This window comes from Aspergillus stella-maris, assembly GCF_047715825.1.
Source record: "Aspergillus stella-maris strain CBS 113639 unplaced genomic scaffold BDV14scaffold_18, whole genome shotgun sequence".
Lineage (NCBI taxonomy): Eukaryota > Fungi > Ascomycota > Eurotiomycetes > Eurotiales > Aspergillaceae > Aspergillus > Aspergillus stella-maris.
In genome coordinates, this window is record NW_027396812.1 from 192,055 (window position 1) to 210,699 (window position 18,645).

The 18,645-nt window shown below is 50.9% G+C and overlaps 7 protein-coding genes across 7 annotated transcripts; 5 read left to right on the plus strand and 2 right to left on the minus strand.

Annotated features, from left to right (window-relative positions):
* Positions 1 to 124: 124 nt before the first annotated feature.
* On the plus strand, positions 125 to 914 carry BDV14DRAFT_198754 (uncharacterized protein; the record flags this gene model as incomplete). Its single annotated transcript, XM_073773033.1, has 2 exons — positions 125 to 524; positions 589 to 914. The coding sequence occupies 2 exons, from the start codon at positions 125 to 127 to the stop codon at positions 912 to 914; spliced, it is 726 nt and encodes a 241-aa protein (XP_073629596.1).
* Positions 915 to 2,393: 1,479 nt separating this feature from the next.
* On the plus strand, positions 2,394 to 3,057 carry BDV14DRAFT_198755 (uncharacterized protein; the record flags this gene model as incomplete). The annotated part of the gene is made up of 2 exons (XM_073773034.1): positions 2,394 to 2,799; positions 2,855 to 3,057. The coding sequence occupies 2 exons, from the start codon at positions 2,394 to 2,396 to the stop codon at positions 3,055 to 3,057; spliced, it is 609 nt and encodes a 202-aa protein (XP_073629597.1).
* Positions 3,058 to 4,464: 1,407 nt separating this feature from the next.
* BDV14DRAFT_170934 (uncharacterized protein) lies at positions 4,465 to 5,972 on the plus strand (the record flags this gene model as incomplete). The annotated part of the gene is made up of 1 exon (XM_073768305.1): positions 4,465 to 5,972. A coding segment is annotated over one exon (1,036 nt), but the record flags the coding sequence as incomplete, so codon positions are not given.
* On the plus strand, positions 5,846 to 7,179 carry BDV14DRAFT_38027 (5'/3'-nucleotidase SurE). The gene is made up of 2 exons (XM_073776653.1): positions 5,846 to 6,365; positions 6,411 to 7,179. The coding sequence occupies exons 1-2, from the start codon at positions 6,191 to 6,193 to the stop codon at positions 7,121 to 7,123; spliced, it is 888 nt and encodes a 295-aa protein (XP_073629599.1). The 5' UTR covers positions 5,846 to 6,190; the 3' UTR covers positions 7,124 to 7,179.
* A 565-nt stretch (positions 7,180 to 7,744) lies between these two features.
* BDV14DRAFT_198758 (NPP1 family protein) lies at positions 7,745 to 8,564 on the plus strand (the record flags this gene model as incomplete). The annotated part of the gene is made up of 2 exons (XM_073773035.1): positions 7,745 to 7,973; positions 8,047 to 8,564. 2 exons carry the CDS (start codon positions 7,745 to 7,747, stop codon positions 8,562 to 8,564), a joined length of 747 nt encoding a protein of 248 aa, XP_073629600.1.
* Positions 8,565 to 8,984: 420 nt separating this feature from the next.
* On the minus strand, positions 8,985 to 14,015 carry BDV14DRAFT_207928 (putative ABC multidrug transporter; the record flags this gene model as incomplete). The annotated part of the gene is made up of 13 exons (XM_073775275.1): positions 8,985 to 9,317; positions 9,392 to 9,732; positions 9,790 to 9,888; positions 9,960 to 10,211; positions 10,279 to 10,698; positions 10,746 to 10,839; positions 10,891 to 10,937; positions 10,985 to 11,388; positions 11,459 to 12,068; positions 12,115 to 12,620; positions 12,673 to 13,625; positions 13,689 to 13,733; positions 13,806 to 14,015. The coding sequence occupies 13 exons, from the start codon at positions 14,013 to 14,015 to the stop codon at positions 9,219 to 9,221; spliced, it is 4,080 nt and encodes a 1,359-aa protein (XP_073629601.1). The 3' UTR covers positions 8,985 to 9,218.
* Positions 14,016 to 14,536: 521 nt separating this feature from the next.
* Positions 14,537 to 18,527, minus strand: BDV14DRAFT_170938 (hybrid sensor histidine kinase/response regulator). The gene is made up of 7 exons (XM_073768306.1): positions 17,913 to 18,527; positions 17,372 to 17,848; positions 16,673 to 17,320; positions 15,637 to 16,626; positions 15,324 to 15,585; positions 15,160 to 15,274; positions 14,537 to 15,107 (listed from the first exon to the last, which is right to left on the minus strand). Exons 2-7 carry the CDS (start codon positions 17,791 to 17,793, stop codon positions 14,896 to 14,898), a joined length of 2,649 nt encoding a protein of 882 aa, XP_073629602.1. The 5' UTR covers positions 17,794 to 17,848; positions 17,913 to 18,527; the 3' UTR covers positions 14,537 to 14,895.
* Positions 18,528 to 18,645: the final 118 nt, after the last annotated feature.

Below are 18,645 nucleotides of genomic sequence, written 5' to 3' on the forward strand. Positions count from 1 at the left end.
CTTTTTTTTCTGGAGTATCCTAACCATTCAAGAAAAAGAATACCAGGCATCCTAATCGTATCCTCAAACTGCCACAAACCCCTAAGAGGTTTAATCTCCGCGTCCCAAGACTCCTTCCTTCAAAATGAATATGACAGGAAGGGCAAAAACACTCGAGGTGCTTTGCAGAAATCTCTCCCATAGGGTATGGGTTCTCGAAGATACCGTTTCAGAATTGGAAAACACTGTTTTCTTCGATGGCTTGCGCGATGGCCCGCCCGACGAAGATGATAACCAAGATGGGGCCTCCCGTACGGAGCAAAAGCTATCAATGAAGAAAGAACGGATGAGGAGCGCCCAAGCGGAAAGGGAGAAAGAGCCGAAGATAAAGTCCACTGATGAGATGCCGAATCCAACGCCTGCCGATGAGATGACGGGCAACTGCTATAGCGACGCGAAGCTCTTTGTGCCTACTGGGAAGCGCACGGATTGCCAGGCCTACGAAGCTCTCTATGGAATTTGGCCGCATGAGATTAGTCGAATCGGTAGGTGGAAATCTATGATGTACCCTGCAAGCAACATACTGATTGTGAAACTTTTATGAGTTAGGCTATTCAACCACAGCTTTAACCATCAATGGGCATGCTCTTGAATCTAGCGACCCAGAGCTCGTTACCACTGATCTCTACGAGGAGGCTTTTAGGGCTTACATTAAGGCGCTGAGGAAGTATGACTTTCCCAGCGATTATGCTGAGGATAAATCGTCTCCAGTCCATCGGATATGGTCGGTCTATGTCAACGCAAAGTATACTGACGTTGACTTCGCTGATTCTGAGTCCGAGGATGGGGAAGAGGAGGGAGCGGAGGAGGAAATTGGGTCTGCGGATATAGGAGACAAGGGGGATGCTGATGAAAAAGACGCTGATACCTCTTAGCTTCATTTACACCTCGCCGCCAGCACTAATAAAGATTGGATCCCTTGAGTCTCAGGAGACATAATGTTGAATCGATTTAGTTTATGGTTTCAATGCGAACAACTAGAGGGTGCCACAAAGAATCGGCTTGCTAGGCTGTCCCATTGTCAAGCATTCAGGACACAAACTGATTAATACATAGACTACCGTAAAGTAAAATTCTCTTCGTGGGATCTCATGACAAGATCCTTGGCAGCTGAGTAACGTTATGAGACACATATCCCGCCACCCTCCTCCCTCCCCTACCACCTTCCTGACAAAACCATCCTTTCCTAAAGACCTAGAAGAACATTTTAAAGCGCTGACTTGATGGCCTTTTTACATACACAACGCCCATTAGCTCAGTCATACTTATAAAGCACTTGTATCATTACGGCCCTCTTGGGAAGCCTGTGCTCGCACGCCTAGGCTCCTCTAAACTTCTATCGGGAGGCAGTAGTCGACCCAACTCAGTTTCGTTGGCCTTTTCTGTATCACTCCTCTTAGGAAGTTTAGTACGTGAAGGCCAAGCTCGATGATTTTGTAGATCTTCATTGCTTACAACGCCGAACGACTAGCGATATCGGCCTTTTGTGGACATTAGATCCTGAAATAGATTCACACAGACGTTCAAACACTCAGATTGCAGTATGATCAATGGAGACAATCACGTAATCCAAGCTTTGTAGTCAGCTGTGCAAGGGGGTTCTCTCTGGGAGGAGAAATCGGCGGATCAAATACGAATTCTCAGGTCACGGACCCGAGCCCTATAGGACTAGGGAGTTGCTACAAGAATGATTACAACTTCCCCGTCTCATGAAAGTCAGGTAACCAGATGGAATCACCTGGTATATTGTTCAAGGCCATCCCCCACAGGCATTTCAACAGTATTGTTCTCCAGCCCGTTCACGACTCTTCCTGGACATAGCAAACAAAACAACAAAGGCACTGCACTGCCAGTTCAGCCAACTTCTCTAAGATGGCTGAATCCTCCCATCCTCCACCTTTCCTCCATCATCCCTTTTTGCCCATCCTACTCGTTGCAAACTCATTGGTACTCAGATCGCATCAGAGATCGCTTACACCGCGGCATTCGTTGAACATCAACTACTCAGATCGTATACATCTACCCTGCCCGCGAGCCTCAACTATCCCAGTCCCTAGCATAGTCTGGTCCACCGACGTCCCCTCTACACGAAGTTACTGCCCATCTGTTCGCTCGCCCATCGCCTCAATACTCCCTCAAGATACCATTCAACTCTTGCATCCAACAACCAACAAGTACCGTCGATACGCTGCCGACTGCGTTTGATTGCCCTCCCACTGCTACCACCCTTCACAACGCATTCGACGCATCGTTCCAAGGACTATGGGTCCATCCAAGACTGGCGAAAATATCCAGCAGAAGAAGCTCGCCTCAGCAACGTTGCCAGTGGTAGGAGAGTCACACGTATCACCTCGATGAGCGCAGCGAACGCAGAGCCGGCCTGGGGCGCCCTCCAGCACACCGCAACCAACAAGGCTCCGAAGACCAATTCGTCGGAGCCCAACGTCAGTATCACCAAGAGCCACCAAGAACATATCGTGACACCGAATGGATTCGAGAAGGCCACGCCCAAGGACATAAATGTCGAATACAGTAAGCTTCGACGCAGATTCATGCTCACATGCAAGCGAGACAAGAACGGGGGAATCACTGACCAGGAGCAACAAGTGAGGGTCCTTGGTAACGACGTTGCGCACGGGGCCAGTTGTATTTGGGATGCGGAGATCTGCGTATCTACGGAGCCGGAGTCAATCAGAAAGGCGTGTCAGGAACAGTTCATGAAGCTATACTTGGTTTCACCGACAGAGGCCTTGGAGATTTGTGAGTCCCCTGAATATCAACATCTCGCAGTTAGATACTAACCGTTCTTCACCAGCCGACCAGCGAGTGATTAGCGCACTAGATCGACATTCCACTGCGGTTTCCCACACCTTCAAGGATGCACACCCTGAGCTTTTGACAGCATTCAAGGTGTTTTTCGACCTCTTGCAGAAGGATGGGCTATTCAAACCCTTGAGACCTGGGACCGAGGCTCATGCGGCGTACACGGCGGTCATGCAAAAGAAGATGTACAAATAGAGGTTGTTCGATCAATTTGGGAAGGGACGGAGTATGGAGCGGCGTTCGGTTGGATAGTACGATATAGATAGAGTCTTAGAATGCATTGCTTTTTGGATAGCATCGTTTGCTTCTTGTCCGTAGATCTGATTGTACGAGTGGGTGGCCTCCTGATCGGGGTGCTAATGTTTGGTATTGTGCCATCGTCGCCGTCGCAAGAATGCTTTGCAGATAAGACCTCGGAATAGACCAGGCGCAAGGATCAATAACAATCGGTTAAGTACCAAGCAGACCATGATGCATGGTAGGTTCCTTGAGATACTTCCACAATCAAAGAATAATTATCCCTCATCGATTGGAAAGATGCCCTACCTTCCTGGAAACATCAGAGCCTCGCTTCTCATCTTCCTTCCATCTCTCTCCCCGAATCGAAACCACGGTTCAAACCTCGCCTCTCAGAATACTCCGCCCAGAGATGCCAGGTAGAGCACCAAGGATATTGACCAGCTCTGGACCAAAACGCCAGCTATGCAGCGGATGCTTGATGAATCGACAGAGAAGTTTGGTTGAGGTTGAGCGATGAAGATAGTGATGCGGACGGTTCCTCTACGTTCGCTGATGACCAGGATGGGAATTTACCCCAGACAGATCTTGAAGAACAGAGGAGGGTGAGACGAGATCAGGATCCGCGAAGTGGACCGACGATAAAAAGAAGCCTTATTAAGGAATAACAGGGAACTGTCACAAGGACGCAAACGTGTTTGTGCCTGCTAAAAAACGTACGTATTTTCAGGTTTACGACGCCCTATAGAAGGTTTCGCCGCATGAGATTGGCTCTATTGGTGAGTTGCCCAGACCTACCAGGTGATTAGTTTTGCTTGCCTATTTACGTATCCGAGTACCCCGGCCAGAGAGGTCATGCTACTACAGAGACTTACTACAGCCTATCTAATCACGACCCTATCACCCGACGAACATGCCTCCGACCTCTTAGACCCTAGAGCTCGCCATGAACAAAGCCTATAAGATAAATTCAGGGGCTATATTAAGATCCTGGGGATTTGACTTGCGGTTGGATCTTCGCATCGCCTAAGTTGCGTAGTTGTACCCCTCGTATCATACCTTAAGTGCGAAGGAGATCTGCACGTCAAAATATTCATCTGCACTGTATCATGTTTCTTGCGCAAGCTGGGCGTCCTGGCGAAGTTTGTCGGCACAAACAAAGAAGCCTTGCGATAAGCAGGTATATCTCACTAGTATAGTCAATTTCAATGATACTAATACAGTTTATCACTGATGTTTACTCGGTATTGTATCGTACTCTGTAGTACTCTGTATATACGGAACAAAGATAGCCCGGCTGCGCACTGAACTCTCCAATGGGGCATCACAGCTTGATTTCCTCCACATGAAGATCCTCAGCTGAACCATGGCCATGGCCCCCGTCAAGTTCACTAAACCCCCGGACCTTTCTGGCCGCACTCCCATCTACCGTCTCAGCAAGAATCAACCCGAACCGCTGTCTATTCCTCCACAGCCTACCCCCTCGCACGTCAACAATCACGCCAACTCCAACGCCCTTGTCCACGCCAATCACGCGCCTTACCAACCGCCCCCCTACCATGCCCCCCCTTACCCTCCTTATAACGCGTCGCAACCTCCTCCACCCTCGCAGCAGCAATCAACCCCGCAAGATAACAAGGAAAATGCCTTTGCGCAGAGTCCCCAGCACACCCCGACCGGCGCGCAAGGGTCGCCGATGACGAAGCGCCGGGGGCGGAAGCTACAAGAAAACGAGATTTTGACCCTGGTCAATTGCTGTCTGGAGTACCAGAGTCTATACCACGATAATCCGCAGCGATTCTGGTACTGTGTTGCGACAAGCCTGAAGCGCACGATCAAGCGCAATTTCTCGTGGCAGTCCTGTCGCCAGATCGTGGAGGAGCTGGTCTCGGAGCGGAGGAAGCGGCGCCGGGAAGTCGCTGCTGGGACGGCCAAGGAACAACCACTTACTGAACTTGTCATCACTACGGACAAGTGGATTTCATTCATTGACTCCCAGGCGAGCAGTATCCCTTCACCAGCGCAGCCGTTGAAGCGGCCTCTGCAGGATGCGCCTCCGGCCGATCCCAACGCCGCGAAGCGATCGAAACCCCACGAACAAACCACTCCTTCTCTCCCAGCACCACCGCCGATACCTCCAGTATCCCATCCGATGCCACCATACCCTACCTACTCACTGCCGCCTGCTCCGCCACCACCGCATGGCCTTCCTACGATACCGAGCGGACCGACAATGGCAGAGTTCCAAACCTTGAAAGTGGATATCCAGAGCCTGAGGATGGATGTGCAGGGCATGCGACGAGAGATGATCGAGGTCCGGAATGAATTCAACGAAAAATTCACTAAGATCCTGGAGACTCTGCAGCAAATCCAGGGCAAGAACGAGCCGACCGACAAATGAGATATGTGACCAAAAAAGTCAGGGACTAGCCGCCGGCCATGGCCAGATTCATGACAGCAACGCGCTGTAGGTGCGCGTAGGATTGGAGACATTCCCGTGCCGACAGGACACACTGTTGATCAACGCGCCCCGCGGGGCGCAGGACGCCCAACTAGTCGCGCAAAAGATGATACAACGGGCCGATATACTCTTACAATGCAGTATACTGAATCCCGATATATTGCTATCAACATATTATTATACCCATCGACAGAGCTATATACAAATCAACGAATATAGGCAGTGATGCCGAGAAGCCAACCAACTCCTCCTGATCATCCACGTACGCTGTAGATAGCTGTTTTGGCGGCAACCTCGGAAGCTAAGCCCGATGAAACATCACTCCACACTCATAGCAGCAGACTGGCAGCTGCATCATCTCGCTTATGCAGGGAGCCCAGTAACAACTGACAGTGCCTGTTGATCCACACGTGTCGCGATCGCTGGCTCGCAAATGCTCCGAGACGTTAGTGCCGTGATCGTCGCGGTACATTCACCCAACGGCCAATTCCACGCCCGCTCGCTTACAGCTGGCCCAGGCCTCGGGGATACTTCCAGATACCTTGGTAGCTTGGAGATAAATTCCCTCGAAGGCCTTTCCGGACTTGATTTCACTCGCAACCGTCAAGAACAGTCGCTAACTGACTCGCCATGCGCTCTCCTTTGGCTCTCGCGCTCCTGCCGGCCGTCTCTCAGGCAATTAATATTGTCTCGTCCAATGACGATGGCTGGGCTGAGATCAATATCCGCTCGCTGTATAGTGCTCTGAGCTCTGCCGGTCACTCGGTTGTTGTGTCTGCGCCGGCGGAAAACCAGTCCGGCACAGGTAAGATTCCCAACCAACGCGCGATGCATCGATTAACAGATATAGGGTCTTCGGATGAAACACCCTCTGACCGCACTGAAGCCTGCGAGTTCGATAGCTGCGAGGCCAACAGCGGTCCCTACGGGTCAAACGCCACAGACCCGCGACTCAACTGGGTAAACAGCTATCCCGTCACTAGTATCAAGCATGGAATCGACACACTCTCTTCAGAGTTCTTCTCCGGTACCCCCGACCTGGCAGTCTCGGGCCCCAATGTCGGCAACAACCTCGGTGTGGTTGTCTACTTCTCCGGCACAGTCGGCGCAGCAAACTACGCCTCGGCAACAGCAGGCATCCCAGCAATCGCCTTCTCCGGAGCCGACGGGGACCCTGTAGCCTGGGATGCCGAAGTCCCAGCGTACAGCACGATATACGCTGATCTCGCAAACAAGGTCGTTGAGCGCGTTGCCGAGGCGGGAACGCCGTATCTGCCAGAGAATGTCTGGTTGAATGTCAACTTCCCGACCGTGGACGGGTGCGCGAGCGCCGACGACTTTAGCTTCGTTCTTTCCCGGATCTTCACGGCTGTTCCGCTCATCACGGCGGATGATGTCGAGACTTGTGGATCGACGCGCTTGCCCACCGAGAGCGAAGTCGTTGGTACAGACGGCTGCTATGTTAGTATTTCTGTGGGCGATGCGGACAAGACGGATGCCGATGCAACCGCGCAGGGGACAGTGCTGGAGAAACTAGGAGATCTCCTTTCATGCCTGCCATAACTACCCAACACAACGAATAAGCACAAAGTATGCAGCAGCACCTGGGCTAGAACAATGCATCTGATTCGTCTATCCAGATTTGTAATGTTCCTCGGGCATATCTACTAAACTAGGCTACATTCCCTGCGGGGAGACCTATTTACCAGAACCCCCCTCCGGACTAAAATAGATCAATTCTCCGTTGAATCTGCATCAATCAGGCACGTTTCCTACCGGCTCCTCTTGGCGGGGATACAGGCCGTCTCGTCTACGTGTTCCTGGCCGCTGGGCTTAATTTAGTGTGTTTAGTTTGTCTGCAGAGTGCCGATCTATCGCTGTCCCCCACTACTGTCAGTGGGACGTGTCCCACATGAAGAACCGAACGCCTACCTGATCTTGGACATGTCCGAGATGGATGACAGATTTCTCCAAGCCTATGGGTCATGCTGTCTACTCCATGGACTGAGGAGATTGGAAATACCGGGATAGATGTATGTAGGGTTCCATCTAGAAGAGTATAAATAGGGCTTCTCGTTCCCTCGCTTCAACACCAGGACTCTCATTCCCCAGCTCAGCCCAACCCAACGCAGCCCAGTCCCCTCTCAAAATCCGGTATCCACGATTCCAACCTAGTCAAGTACCATGCCCTCCAACATCAAGACCCTCCTCACCCTCGCCGCCGGCGCCGCGGCCGCCCCTCTCTCTTCCACTACCAAAACCCTGTCGGCACGCGACTCAATCGCCCACGATGAAGTCGTCGGCTTCGACCAGACTGTGCCAGATGGTACAATCGGCGAGCAGTATCTCGCCTACCAGCCATACCTCTACGTGGTTAATGGCTGCGTGCCATTTCCGGCTGTTGATGCGGAGGGTGAGTCCCGTCTTTCCCTTCCCCTGCACCTTTTGCGTTGAATTTATATAATGGAACACTAACAAGGACACAGGAAATACATCCGCAGGCCTCGAGCCCACAGGCGAACCATCCGGCGACTGCGACAGCAGCACAGGTCAAATCTACGCGCGGTCCACAATGGCCGACGGCACAGAATCTACCTACGGCGCAGGCATAATGTACAGCTGGTACTTTCCCAAGGACAGCCCCAGTACCGGCCTAGGACACCGGCACGAATGGGAGGGTGTAATCGTGTGGCTTTCAGACTCGACCTCCACGAGCGCAGATAACGTCCTCGCTGTCTGCCCGAGTGCGCACGGGGATTGGAATTGTGATACGAGCTCCTTTACGCTGAGTGATACCCATCCGCTCATCAGTTATAGTAGTGTTTGGCCTGTGAATCATCAGATGGGGCTTACGGCGACTGTGGGCGGGACGCAGCCATTGATTGCGTGGGAATCTCTGCCGAGCGCTGCGAGTGCGGCGCTGGAGAGCACGGATTTCGGGGATGCGACTGTGCCGTTTAAGGATTCCACTTTTGATGGCAATCTGGAGAGTGCCACTTATTAGATATAGGGTAGATCTTTGGGCTCTTTTGTGGGATTTTCTGGTCGAGGCTGTGTGGGAGGGGTTACATTTGTTATGTCGATAGTAGATGAAGCTGATGACTTTTACGAGACTGCCTGAAATAAATCGGTCGCTTCATTGGCAAAGACCATATAATGCTCTTTTGTATGTGTATTCGAAGGCTAGATAAGTCATACGCCGAAATGGATTGTCCGAATCAGAGACCATCTAGGGCACGCGCTACGCCCAAAGCTGGGCCCGGCAGAGTGGAAAGAAATGAAGACACTATATATAAATATCTATCTATGTATGTATTGTCTATGTTGATCTATGTGTGCGGCGCCAAAATTCAGACCAAGCAACAAGTAGCCAAAGGAAAATCTATCAGCAAGCCAAGCGAGAAATAAATATAGCAAACATGACGCCAAAGCTCAGTCTATAGTATCAGGTCTTCAGGCAGCTCAGTCTGACAGGAGCCCACTCCAATGATTGTCTGTTCCATCAGCCAGGTTAGACCTAGAGCAGGTTGACCTGAGGTGACCTGGGACCTTCCGCCTCTCTCTTCCAGGGCCCCATCAGAAAAAAACTGAAGGATCCCCTTTCTCTTTTGTCCACATTATAGTGCACCTGCCAGCACACTGGTGAGTAGGTATCACTTCACTCCATCCTCGCCTCCTTCGTCTTCTTCGATCTGAGCTTCATCATAACAAACACAAGCGCGTAAGAAGTAATGCAGAACAGCGCCGTGATACCAGTCTGGTAAGCACATAACATTAGCCCTAATCCACTTCAAGGCCACACGAAAGATCATAGGGTAATAGGGTACTCACATCCCTCCACCCATAATACCTCTCACTCAAATTAAACGTTTTTGCATAATCCGCTCCAGTCGAATACTGGCAGAAGTCACAGGTTCCCGTCGCATCAGGATTAAGAATATACCCCGCATTACTCGACAAGAACTCTGCCATGTAGGCGCCGCAGTTTTGACCATCTGGCGCTGAGAAGCGAATGTACTCGTTGTCTGAGCAGGTGACTTTCACGTCCCAGAGGACGGGCGTAAGAAGGCCGCCGACCAGGTATGTGAAGGGGTCGAGGTAGTAGATCCAGTAGCGCCAGAAGGGCTGCAGGCTGCTATAGGGGACGACGACGCCACAGAAGGAGATCATTCCTGGGATGTAATTAGTATGGGTTCGAACAGTGGAAGAGGGGAAGAGCGTGTATTCACCTGCACCAAGAATGATGGGGTTCATGATAGCGGCGAAGTACTCGTTCGGTGCGTAGGCTGCGATGGCTTGGCCGATGGATGTGTATAGGAACTCGTAGACTGGCATAAATTAGCCCAATCCAACATCTTTCAAGTCGGTTATAGGGAATCGTGAGGTGAGTGAGACATACAAATCATCTGCAAGTAAACATGTCCCGAAATCCTAGCCTCAACCGGGAACCCAGCGACAAAGTACCAGCATGCGAAGTACAACGTAGCACAAACAATCAAATACGGGATCTCAGATGCTGTCTGGGCAGCGATGAAAGCCAGCCAGTGGTACGTCTTGGACTTTTTCTCGCGCGTTTCAAAGATGTCGCGGTTGTGCAGGAAGAACGGCTGCATTTGGTTGATGCAGCCGGGGGCGACGAAGATGAAGTTGACTGCAACCCAGAATGTCAGCATATGCAAAAGTAGAGTGGTGAAAGTAAAGTGGCAAGGAAGAAATACAAATCGCAAAAAGCCTCAACTGCATATCAAACGTCCCATCACCCATCTTCCAAAACGTAAACCCGCTAAACAGCGCGGCAAAAATATGCAGGATGATCTTATTCCACATATAATCGGGTTCGCGCCAGAGCTTGATCATTAGGCGGTACAATACCATTTTGAACTGGTACCATCTGCTTGTTGCAAAAGAGGCCTTATCTTCTTCACCCGGGTTCGCTTGGTTAATACGGTTGATTTCCTCGAGGTCGGAAATTGCTTGGGCGCGTTCGGGCGAGTTGTTCCACACCTCCACCCAGTCGATGGGCTTTGAGGCGTTGCCTTGGATTACTTCGACGATGTGCTCCGCTGGGTTTGTTTCGGAGTCGCAGGTGGCGCCGTTTTTGGCGAAGTAGGCGAGGACTTTGGTAGAGTCTGGACCGGCTGCGCTTTGTTAGAGAGGCTATATATGTGGTACTGCGGGTACGTACTTTCGCCGAAGTAGGCCATCTTTCCACCCTTGGCTAGTAGTAGAAGGGAATCAAAGGCGTCGAACAGGACGGCTGAGGGCTGATGGATTGTGCACTGGACAAGTCAGCGATGCCCTAAGTTTCGAGGTCATATAAAAGAACATACCAGAACAGCCTGACCACCATCGACCAACTTTCTCAAAAACCGAATAACTGCCACCATTAGCATTTCCCCTTCACAATTCTGTAAGAGGACATACTATTATAAGCACTCTGCCCATCCAAACCAGAAGTAGGCTCATCCAAGAACAGCAGCGTCGGCTTTGCAACAAGCTCAACACCAAGCGTAACCCTCTTCCTTTGCTCAATGCTCAAGCCCGCACCAGGGACACCAATAAGTGCGTCACGGATATCATACAATTCAAGGAGGTCAATGATGTGGTCGACGTACGCGACTTTCTCCTCTTCAGGGACAGAAGCAGGTTGGCGCAGGAACGCAGAGAAAATAAGTGCTTCGCGGACTGTTGCGGTGCCTTCGTGAACGTCCATTTGCTCGCAGTAGCCGGTTAGTCGTTGGAAACTTATACCCTGCGGTCGACCGTCGATGAGGATTGAGCCGTGGACTTCGCCGCTGTCTTTGCGTTGGGCGAGGACGTCGAGTAGACTGATATTTGTTAGTAAGGAATGTGTGCTAGTTATGGAAAGATAAGTAGGTAGGGTTTAGTTGGACGTACGTAGTCTTTCCAGCCCCCGAACAACCCATCAACGCCACAAGATTGCCAGGCTTCACGAACCCGAATACCTGATCAAGCAACTGCTTCTTCTGCCCATGGAACGGAACATGGTAATCAAGGTGGTTCCAGGTGAAAGTCGATTGCTTTCCTGATCCCTCAAGTGCCGTCTTCTCGTTTCCAGTCTTCCCGGGCCGTTCCTCGTCACTTGCCGGGCCGGTTCTCGCACCCCGTTTGTACAGGAGAACAGAAGACCCACCAGAACTATTCCGCATCTCAAAACCGATTGCGCTGAGAACGATAAAGAATACCCAGAAGCCAACGATAACGCCGAACGACCGCCAGATGTGGCCCTTTGAATAACTGTACTGCTCGCGGATATAGGCTTCTCCGGAGATTGTCCCGTTTGTGCTTCCAGGAACAGAACAGCCGCGGTAAGGAGAGACAGAGTCCGAGTAGCCTGGTCCGTAGGGAATATAGTTCGGTTCGATACAAGCTAGCTCTAGACCTGTGAATTCAGACGCCATCAGGCCCTCGAAGGCATATGAGGAGGGATTCAGGTAGAAGATCCATCGGAACCACGGGTGCATTTTCTCGAAGGGAATAAGGTAGCCTGTTACTGTCAATACACAATCTAGTTTAGGGAAGCATAAACGTACCTCCGTACACAAAGCCAATGGTCGAAATCAGTCCTGTCAACTGCGACGCAAGTCCAAACCTCTTGCAAAGCGCTCCAACAGCCCGGAACATCTGCATCATACACAGCGTATTCGCAATGATAATGATCCAGAACGTAAAGAACTTGCCTGCGTCCATCTGAAGCGCACTCATAAAGTATAATATCAGCGCGAAGCAAGAAACTTGCACAATTGTGATCGGGATATCCGTGATAGCATTCGCAATACAGAACGCAGTGGGTCTGTAAAACCCAAACCGCTTATGCCGGGACAGAATAGGTCGCCCAAAGAACGAGCTTGTTGTCTCAGACATAGACTCGAGAAGGTAGTATAGGACGGGGAAGAAGAGGACACCGGGTCGAAGGAAGATAGATGAGCTGTCGAGTTTCAGGTTATAGAAAATACTTCCGCAGACGAGAGCTTGGATGATGGATGAGGCGAGCTTGATGGCGATGGAGAGTCTGTCGCCTGTCATGATTTGAAATTGGCTGCGTAAAGCATTAGTTTGTCTCAACCTTTAGAGATGAAAGGCTCGCATACCGAATTGTACAAGCAACAACCTGATCCCACAGATTGGCCGTATACACACTCTGCGGCCGCGGGATATGCCTCCTCTTCTTCTCCTTCGCCACCGCAGCAGCCAGATCCTCCTCCTCAGAAACCAACTTCTCAGGAGCGACAATATCCTCCATTAACTCATGATAAACCTCGCTGGCCTTATACCTCGCCTCAAACTCCGCCGGCGTAGAAGGAACTTTCTCTTCCATCCCCGGCTTGACAACCCGCTCCGTAAGAACAGTAACAGAGGTCAAAAAGTCCGCAACATTAGCCTTATTAGGACACACAAAGCCCATATCCTCAAAGTAAGCCCTTGCCAAACCTCTCGGCCCATAATAAATCACCAACCCCTCAGTAAGAACAAGCACCTTGTCAAACTGCGCGTAGATATCGTTTCCAGCCTGGTACGTCGTAACAACCATAGTCTTGCTATTCTCATCTGCTTCCCGCCTAAGCATCCTCGCAAACTCAGCGGCCGTCTTGGAATCAAGACCGCGCGTCGGATTATCCCAGAACTGAACGGGACTTTGGCCGGCCATGACTTCGGCCAAACTAACCCTCTTCCTCTCACCACCAGATACCCCACGCACGAATTCATTACCCACAAGCGTCTTCTTCGTATGTGGGATTCCCAAGGATGAAAGGATCCCGTCTCGTTGCTCTGCGACAAATTCTTTCTTGCCCTGGCCTCGATCTCGATGTTCCGGGATCTTGTTGCGCAGTGCGAACTTCATCGTGCGGTTCACGGTTAGTGTCGGGAAATGCACGTCGTCTTCTGTATTGAACATTATTTGCTGTCTGTATTTCTGCGCCGCGATGTAGTCCATGTTGCCGTAGTGCGTTGCGCCGAAAACTTCGGGGAAGGAAGAGCGGTCATTCGAGAGGACGCGGAGGAAGGAGGTGCAGCCTGAGCCGGGGCGGCCGAGGACGAGGAGCTGGATATACTTGTTAGGTACCTCGTTTGCGCAAGCTGGAGGTTAAAGTATGGATGAACTCACCATCTCGCCCGGTCTAACCTGTCCCGTGACATCCTTGAGGATAGTCTATTCAACAGCTATCAGCTCTCATCCTCGATAAAGAGTGTATATAGAGTATCCAGGTAAATATAAACATACTCTCTTTGGCTTATCCCCCCTCCGAAACCAATCAACAACCTGCCTCGGATCCGCAACAGACAAAAGCGTCTGTCCCAGCGCCGCCTCCGCAGCAGTGACATTCACAGTGAGGTCCCTGAAGGTTAGAGTCAGCTTCTTCGATATGTCAGTGCTCCCCTGCTCCAGGTCAAGTGTCCCAGAGGACGAGGAGCAAGGCACGTCCGTGTCCATGGTGCTGGATATGGACTTGGCGAGGTGAGTGGCGGGAGTCTAGAAGACAAGAGAGCTCGCTGACATGTTTGAAGGGATATAGGAGTCTATATATCAATATTTATCTGTGAATTTTATTCCGCGTCGTGTATCTCCTATATTTGCCTGGGTACCTATCAAGGTCCGTAAATCCGTGATTCCGATTTGTACGGACTGGTGTGGATCTGGTTCTAGAAGCATGGAGCTCTCAGGTACAGACATCGTCACTCCGCCGGATGCTCCGAGGACTGATGCATAGGGCTGAGAATCTAGAATCTAGATGTGAGTGATAGAGCTACTCGCCTAGAGTTAGCTTCATCAGGTGGACGGTAGGTATGCCTGTGGTAGCCGTCGCTGTAGAGCCCTATGCCGACGGGATGGTCCGGATATACCCGCTTTGGTGTTCGGATATATCAGCCGCTATAAATCCGTAGATCCGACAATCTCTGCACCCCCGTTCCTAAAGCTTGGTTTGGAGCACTAGCAGCTTCAATGTGCTTTGTCATGGATTGTTTGTAGTTTGTAGTTTGTACTAATAAGCAGACGTGGTCCAGGCTTTTGCGCGGAGTTTGTTCCAGGTTATAACGTAAGTCATCGGATGTCCGACCATCATGGGTAATCTGACCGGTCTGTATATTAACTTAAACATGATTTTCAGGATTGAATGACATGATAAGCCTAGTCACTAAGAGCTTTTTTCGCTTGAAAAAAAGCTTGTTGATTTGCCCTTGGTCTAGATTTCGTAAATGAATGTGCGTATTCTTTCAATGTACAGTTCTCTTCAAATGCAAGATGGTATAGAACAAAAATGCGAGACCAAATCCTCCCAATATGTTTTCACTCAATTATTGATGTATAATCATTATGAGACGCCCATTATTCGTTTCAGATCTTTCAGGGAGAGTGGCTTTACGAGATACTCGTCGATGCCCGCATCGAAAGCTTTCTGCTGCATCTCACTAGATGCGACGCCGGTCACGGCCATGATGATGGACTGTGGGCGCGAGTTTGCGTCTTCGTACTCTCGGATCTTGCTAGTCGCCGTCACTCCGTCCATAACCGGCATCGACAAATCTAGAGCAATATTAGTTATGAGAAACAGCGCTCGGGACGGCGTGATACGTACCCATCAGTACGAAATCAAAGCAAGGCTTTGATTTTTTGTATTTCTCAAAGGCCGTTAGTCCATTTGATGCGGTGTCATAAGTGCACCCGATTTTGTCCATGAAGTTGGCAAGAACCTTGTCTCCGATTAGCATTGTACATCTATTCAGCGTGTGTTTGGTGTACCTTCACATTGATGTCATTGTCGTCAACGATGAGAACGTGGAGAGGCTTTTCCACTGGTTCCGAAACAGGCGCGGTATACTCCGTCACACTGTCTCTGGCGACAGGGGGCGAATTTACCCCTTTGTGCGCTTCGAAGACTGCAGACAGAGAGTTTGCTCTCATTGGGGATAGTACCGGGTGCATGGCGCGTCCCCTGTATGTAGTGGCGGTTTGCATTTGATCAAGCCTTTTCAATGCTTGCATGATCTTACGTGGTCCCAGTCTAGATGCTATTAGTCTATTTTCGAGATCGAACTTCGTGGTAGCAACTTACGGTTGGGGGATGGAGATCACGTTGACGTGAGGTTCAAAAGGCAAATCCTGGGTAGTTGGCGCATTATGTCCACCCAGGACGAGGATACTGGGAAATGCGGTTTTGATGGGCTTACTACCCGCGAATGCCTGGAGAGCGGAGCGCTCGACTACTGCGATGTCTCCAACTCTGGAGCTCAAGCTGTCGGTGCTGGATAAGTCAAACTCTGCTTGGCTGTGTAGTGCGCTGGTGATAGTACTTCGAATTGCGTTTATTCGTCTCGTTTCGGTGCTGTGCTGGTCACCATTGCCGTTAGGACTTGAGTCGAAACCAATCAAGCATATCTTTTTGGGCCTGCTTAGCCCGCCGTTGGCCGTGGAATACTCTTGTTCCACAAATTTGACAGGTATCTGAACCTTAACTTGTGTGCCTTGACCAAGCTCACTCTTGATGTCTATGTGTCCACCAAGGCTAGCCACAAGCTTTTGCGAAATGCTGAGGCCCAATCCTACCCCCTCGGTTAAGATATGCTCCTGGGAGAAAGAGCTGAACAGCTTGTTCTGAAGGTACTCCTTGGAGATTCCGCAGCCAGTGTCTGTGACTTGTAGATGAACGTGTTTCTGGTTGTCCGACGCATCCAACGCAATTTCGATGGCCCCGCGTCGTGTGAACTTGAGTGCGTTACCAACGACGCTCATGATGATTCGTCTCCATGCACCAGATATGGACTGTATTCGCCATGAGTTACGCTTTTTAATGCGAATAGCAATTGACGCATCGTCTATTTCGCTTGCGCCGCTATCGGTTCCGGATGTACCCCACGGACTTTGGACACGGCAAGTCGGATCGAAGAACTCATGGGCCGATCGCGAGCCTGCGTACAGTGATTCCGTCACGTCCTCCAGGAGGGAATCGAGATCAAAATCTGTGGTCAAGCTCTCGATTTGTGCAGCACTGTCGGTAGAAAGATTATTCACATTGCTCAAGTTGTTGATTTTCGCAAAGACCAGCCTATACCACGTTAGTCTAGATCTTAGTGAAGGGCAGGCAGTCTTACAAATGATTCATCGTGTCCAGCAAAGTATTTCCGCATGTCTTTATCATCTTTATCATTTCCTGTTGATCATTGCCAAGGGAAGTAGCCTGCAGCAACTCAGAGTTTGCGAGCATTCCATGCAGGGGCGATCGAAGCTCGTGACTCAGCGAGGACAGCAGGTTCTCTTTCGCTTTCGCCGTGGAATCGCGGTCAATCTGTATTAGCTTTGATACGACGGTGGTGCAAAAGTGCTGGACATAACGCAGATCGTCTTCGGAGAAATCAGTTCGGTGCGTCCAGGCAATTACACCCGACGCCCACCTGGCTTTGTCCCAGTCCCATACTGGGAGAAACAGGACCGAGCTTGCCTCCGGGAAGCTTCGCGCCAGCCCATCGGCAAGCTCTTGACTGGCGGTGTCCAAAGTTCCGGCTTGAACTGAGTTAAAAATTCCACCGTCGGAATGGAATTCGAACAGGCCCTGCAGCAGCCCATTGGTGATGGAAGATGAGGACCTTATATCAGATGAGCCATGCTCAGAGAGAGCTGAGCTCAAGATATTGCACGCCTTCTCTGTCCATTCATCAACCAACGACGGAGTAAATGGGCGGTTGCGAGGGCCTGCAATTCCGTTGACACCGTCCATTGCACCAAGACTGACGCAGGAAGACCTACATTGCCATTAGCCAGGACAGTACTGTGGGCTGAGGTATTCCTCTTACCTTCTTGAGTTGCTCCTTGAATTTCCCCGCGGCGCATCCAAGAACAATACGCCCTCGACGTCTAAAGCAGTGAGAAGTAACGAGCTTGCCCGTGCATAAAGCGATGAAACCTGGCGAGGCATTGAAGGCAAATCTGGGATGAGCACGAGATCACTCATAGCATTTGAAGAACCCCTCCAATGCGAAACTGAGCCCCTGGGAGAGACGAAGTTGTGCGACGATTCGCCTTCTCGTGATATAACTCCCGAACCAGCAGAGGCGTCCTGCGGCAGGTTCTCGGAGATTGAGAGTCGCCCAATGCCAGGTTCTAGGGCATTGTCACCCGCTCGGTCCCTTGATCCCCATTCAAGGTTCTGAAAGTCATCCTGGGGCTGATCTAACGCCAGCAACGCATCAAGCTGGCGCTTGGCGTGGCCCTCCATGGTACAGACGCCGTCCGGGCGGGTGGCTGCAAAGAACGAAAGGTGCAGATTATCCCTGGTCAACGAATTCTGCATTAGCAAACGCGAGGTTCCTCATCGCCACCCCGCAGAAGACTTACCCCGCCAGGTCACTCGGCGTTTGCAGCGCTCATGCAATTGAAAGGAAAGGATGGTCGACTGCCAAACAAACAGCGCCAACGATACCACCTAGACTAGATAAGGGAAGAATTACAGAGAAGTCAGGTGCAGGCTCTGCTAAATACCTTGCGGGAATGTTCGACGATTCAGAGCCATGGTTGCAGCCACAAAGTGGTCGCACTGCTCGGCGGGTGAGAGGGATGGTCCAGGCCGGGCACCGCACTCGGACCACACTTTAAACTCGTGGATACCCAGGGCTCACAGGGCTGTCAGTTGTTTGGTTTGCCAATCGCTGAGCATGGAAAATAGCTATCGAATCCGCCGCCACTTCGGCCGGTAGAGCTTGGGGTAGCTCGCACTCGGCTCCAAGGAATTGCTTGTGGCCAATGTGGCAAGAACATGATTATGAGGAGAGTATCGTAAGTCTAGAGAATTGCTTGAAGTAGCATCTGGACGCGATCTGATGAAACCTGGGGGTGAAAAGTTTGAGAAAGGGACAAGAACGCAGGGGGGATGCAACCTTCCCTGCGCAGTTTCATGGGTCCCGTGACTGGCCATTGGAGCGGAAAATGTTTCCAGTCAACATCACCACTGCCATTCCTCATTGTACCCTGCGGTTGGAAGAGGCAATCAAGAACTCAATTACCCTGTCGGTCGGTCGTCGGCTAATCCACAGTGATCTTACCAACAGCTTTGAGCTCGAGAGCTAGTCAC

What these genes read in the sequence shown, in the direction of transcription:
- BDV14DRAFT_38027 (XM_073776653.1), top strand. Translation starts at nt 6,191, where the DNA reads ATGCGCTCTCCTTTGGCTCTCGCGCTCCTGCCGGCCGTCTCTCAGGCA. An exon ending in GGAAAACCAGTCCGGCACAG is followed by an intron (nt 6,366 to 6,410) that starts GTAAGATTCCCA and finishes TAACAGATATAG; the next exon opens with GGTCTTCGGATGAAACACCC.
- BDV14DRAFT_170938 (XM_073768306.1), bottom strand. Translation starts at nt 17,793, where the DNA reads ATGGAGGGCCACGCCAAGCGCCAGCTTGATGCGTTGCTGGCGTTAGAT. An exon ending in ACAATGACATCAATGTGAAG is followed by an intron (nt 15,275 to 15,323) that starts GTACACCAAACA and finishes ATCGGAGACAAG; the next exon opens with GTTCTTGCCAACTTCATGGA. An exon ending in CTTTGATTTCGTACTGATGG is followed by an intron (nt 15,108 to 15,159) that starts GTACGTATCACG and finishes ATATTGCTCTAG; the next exon opens with ATTTGTCGATGCCGGTTATG.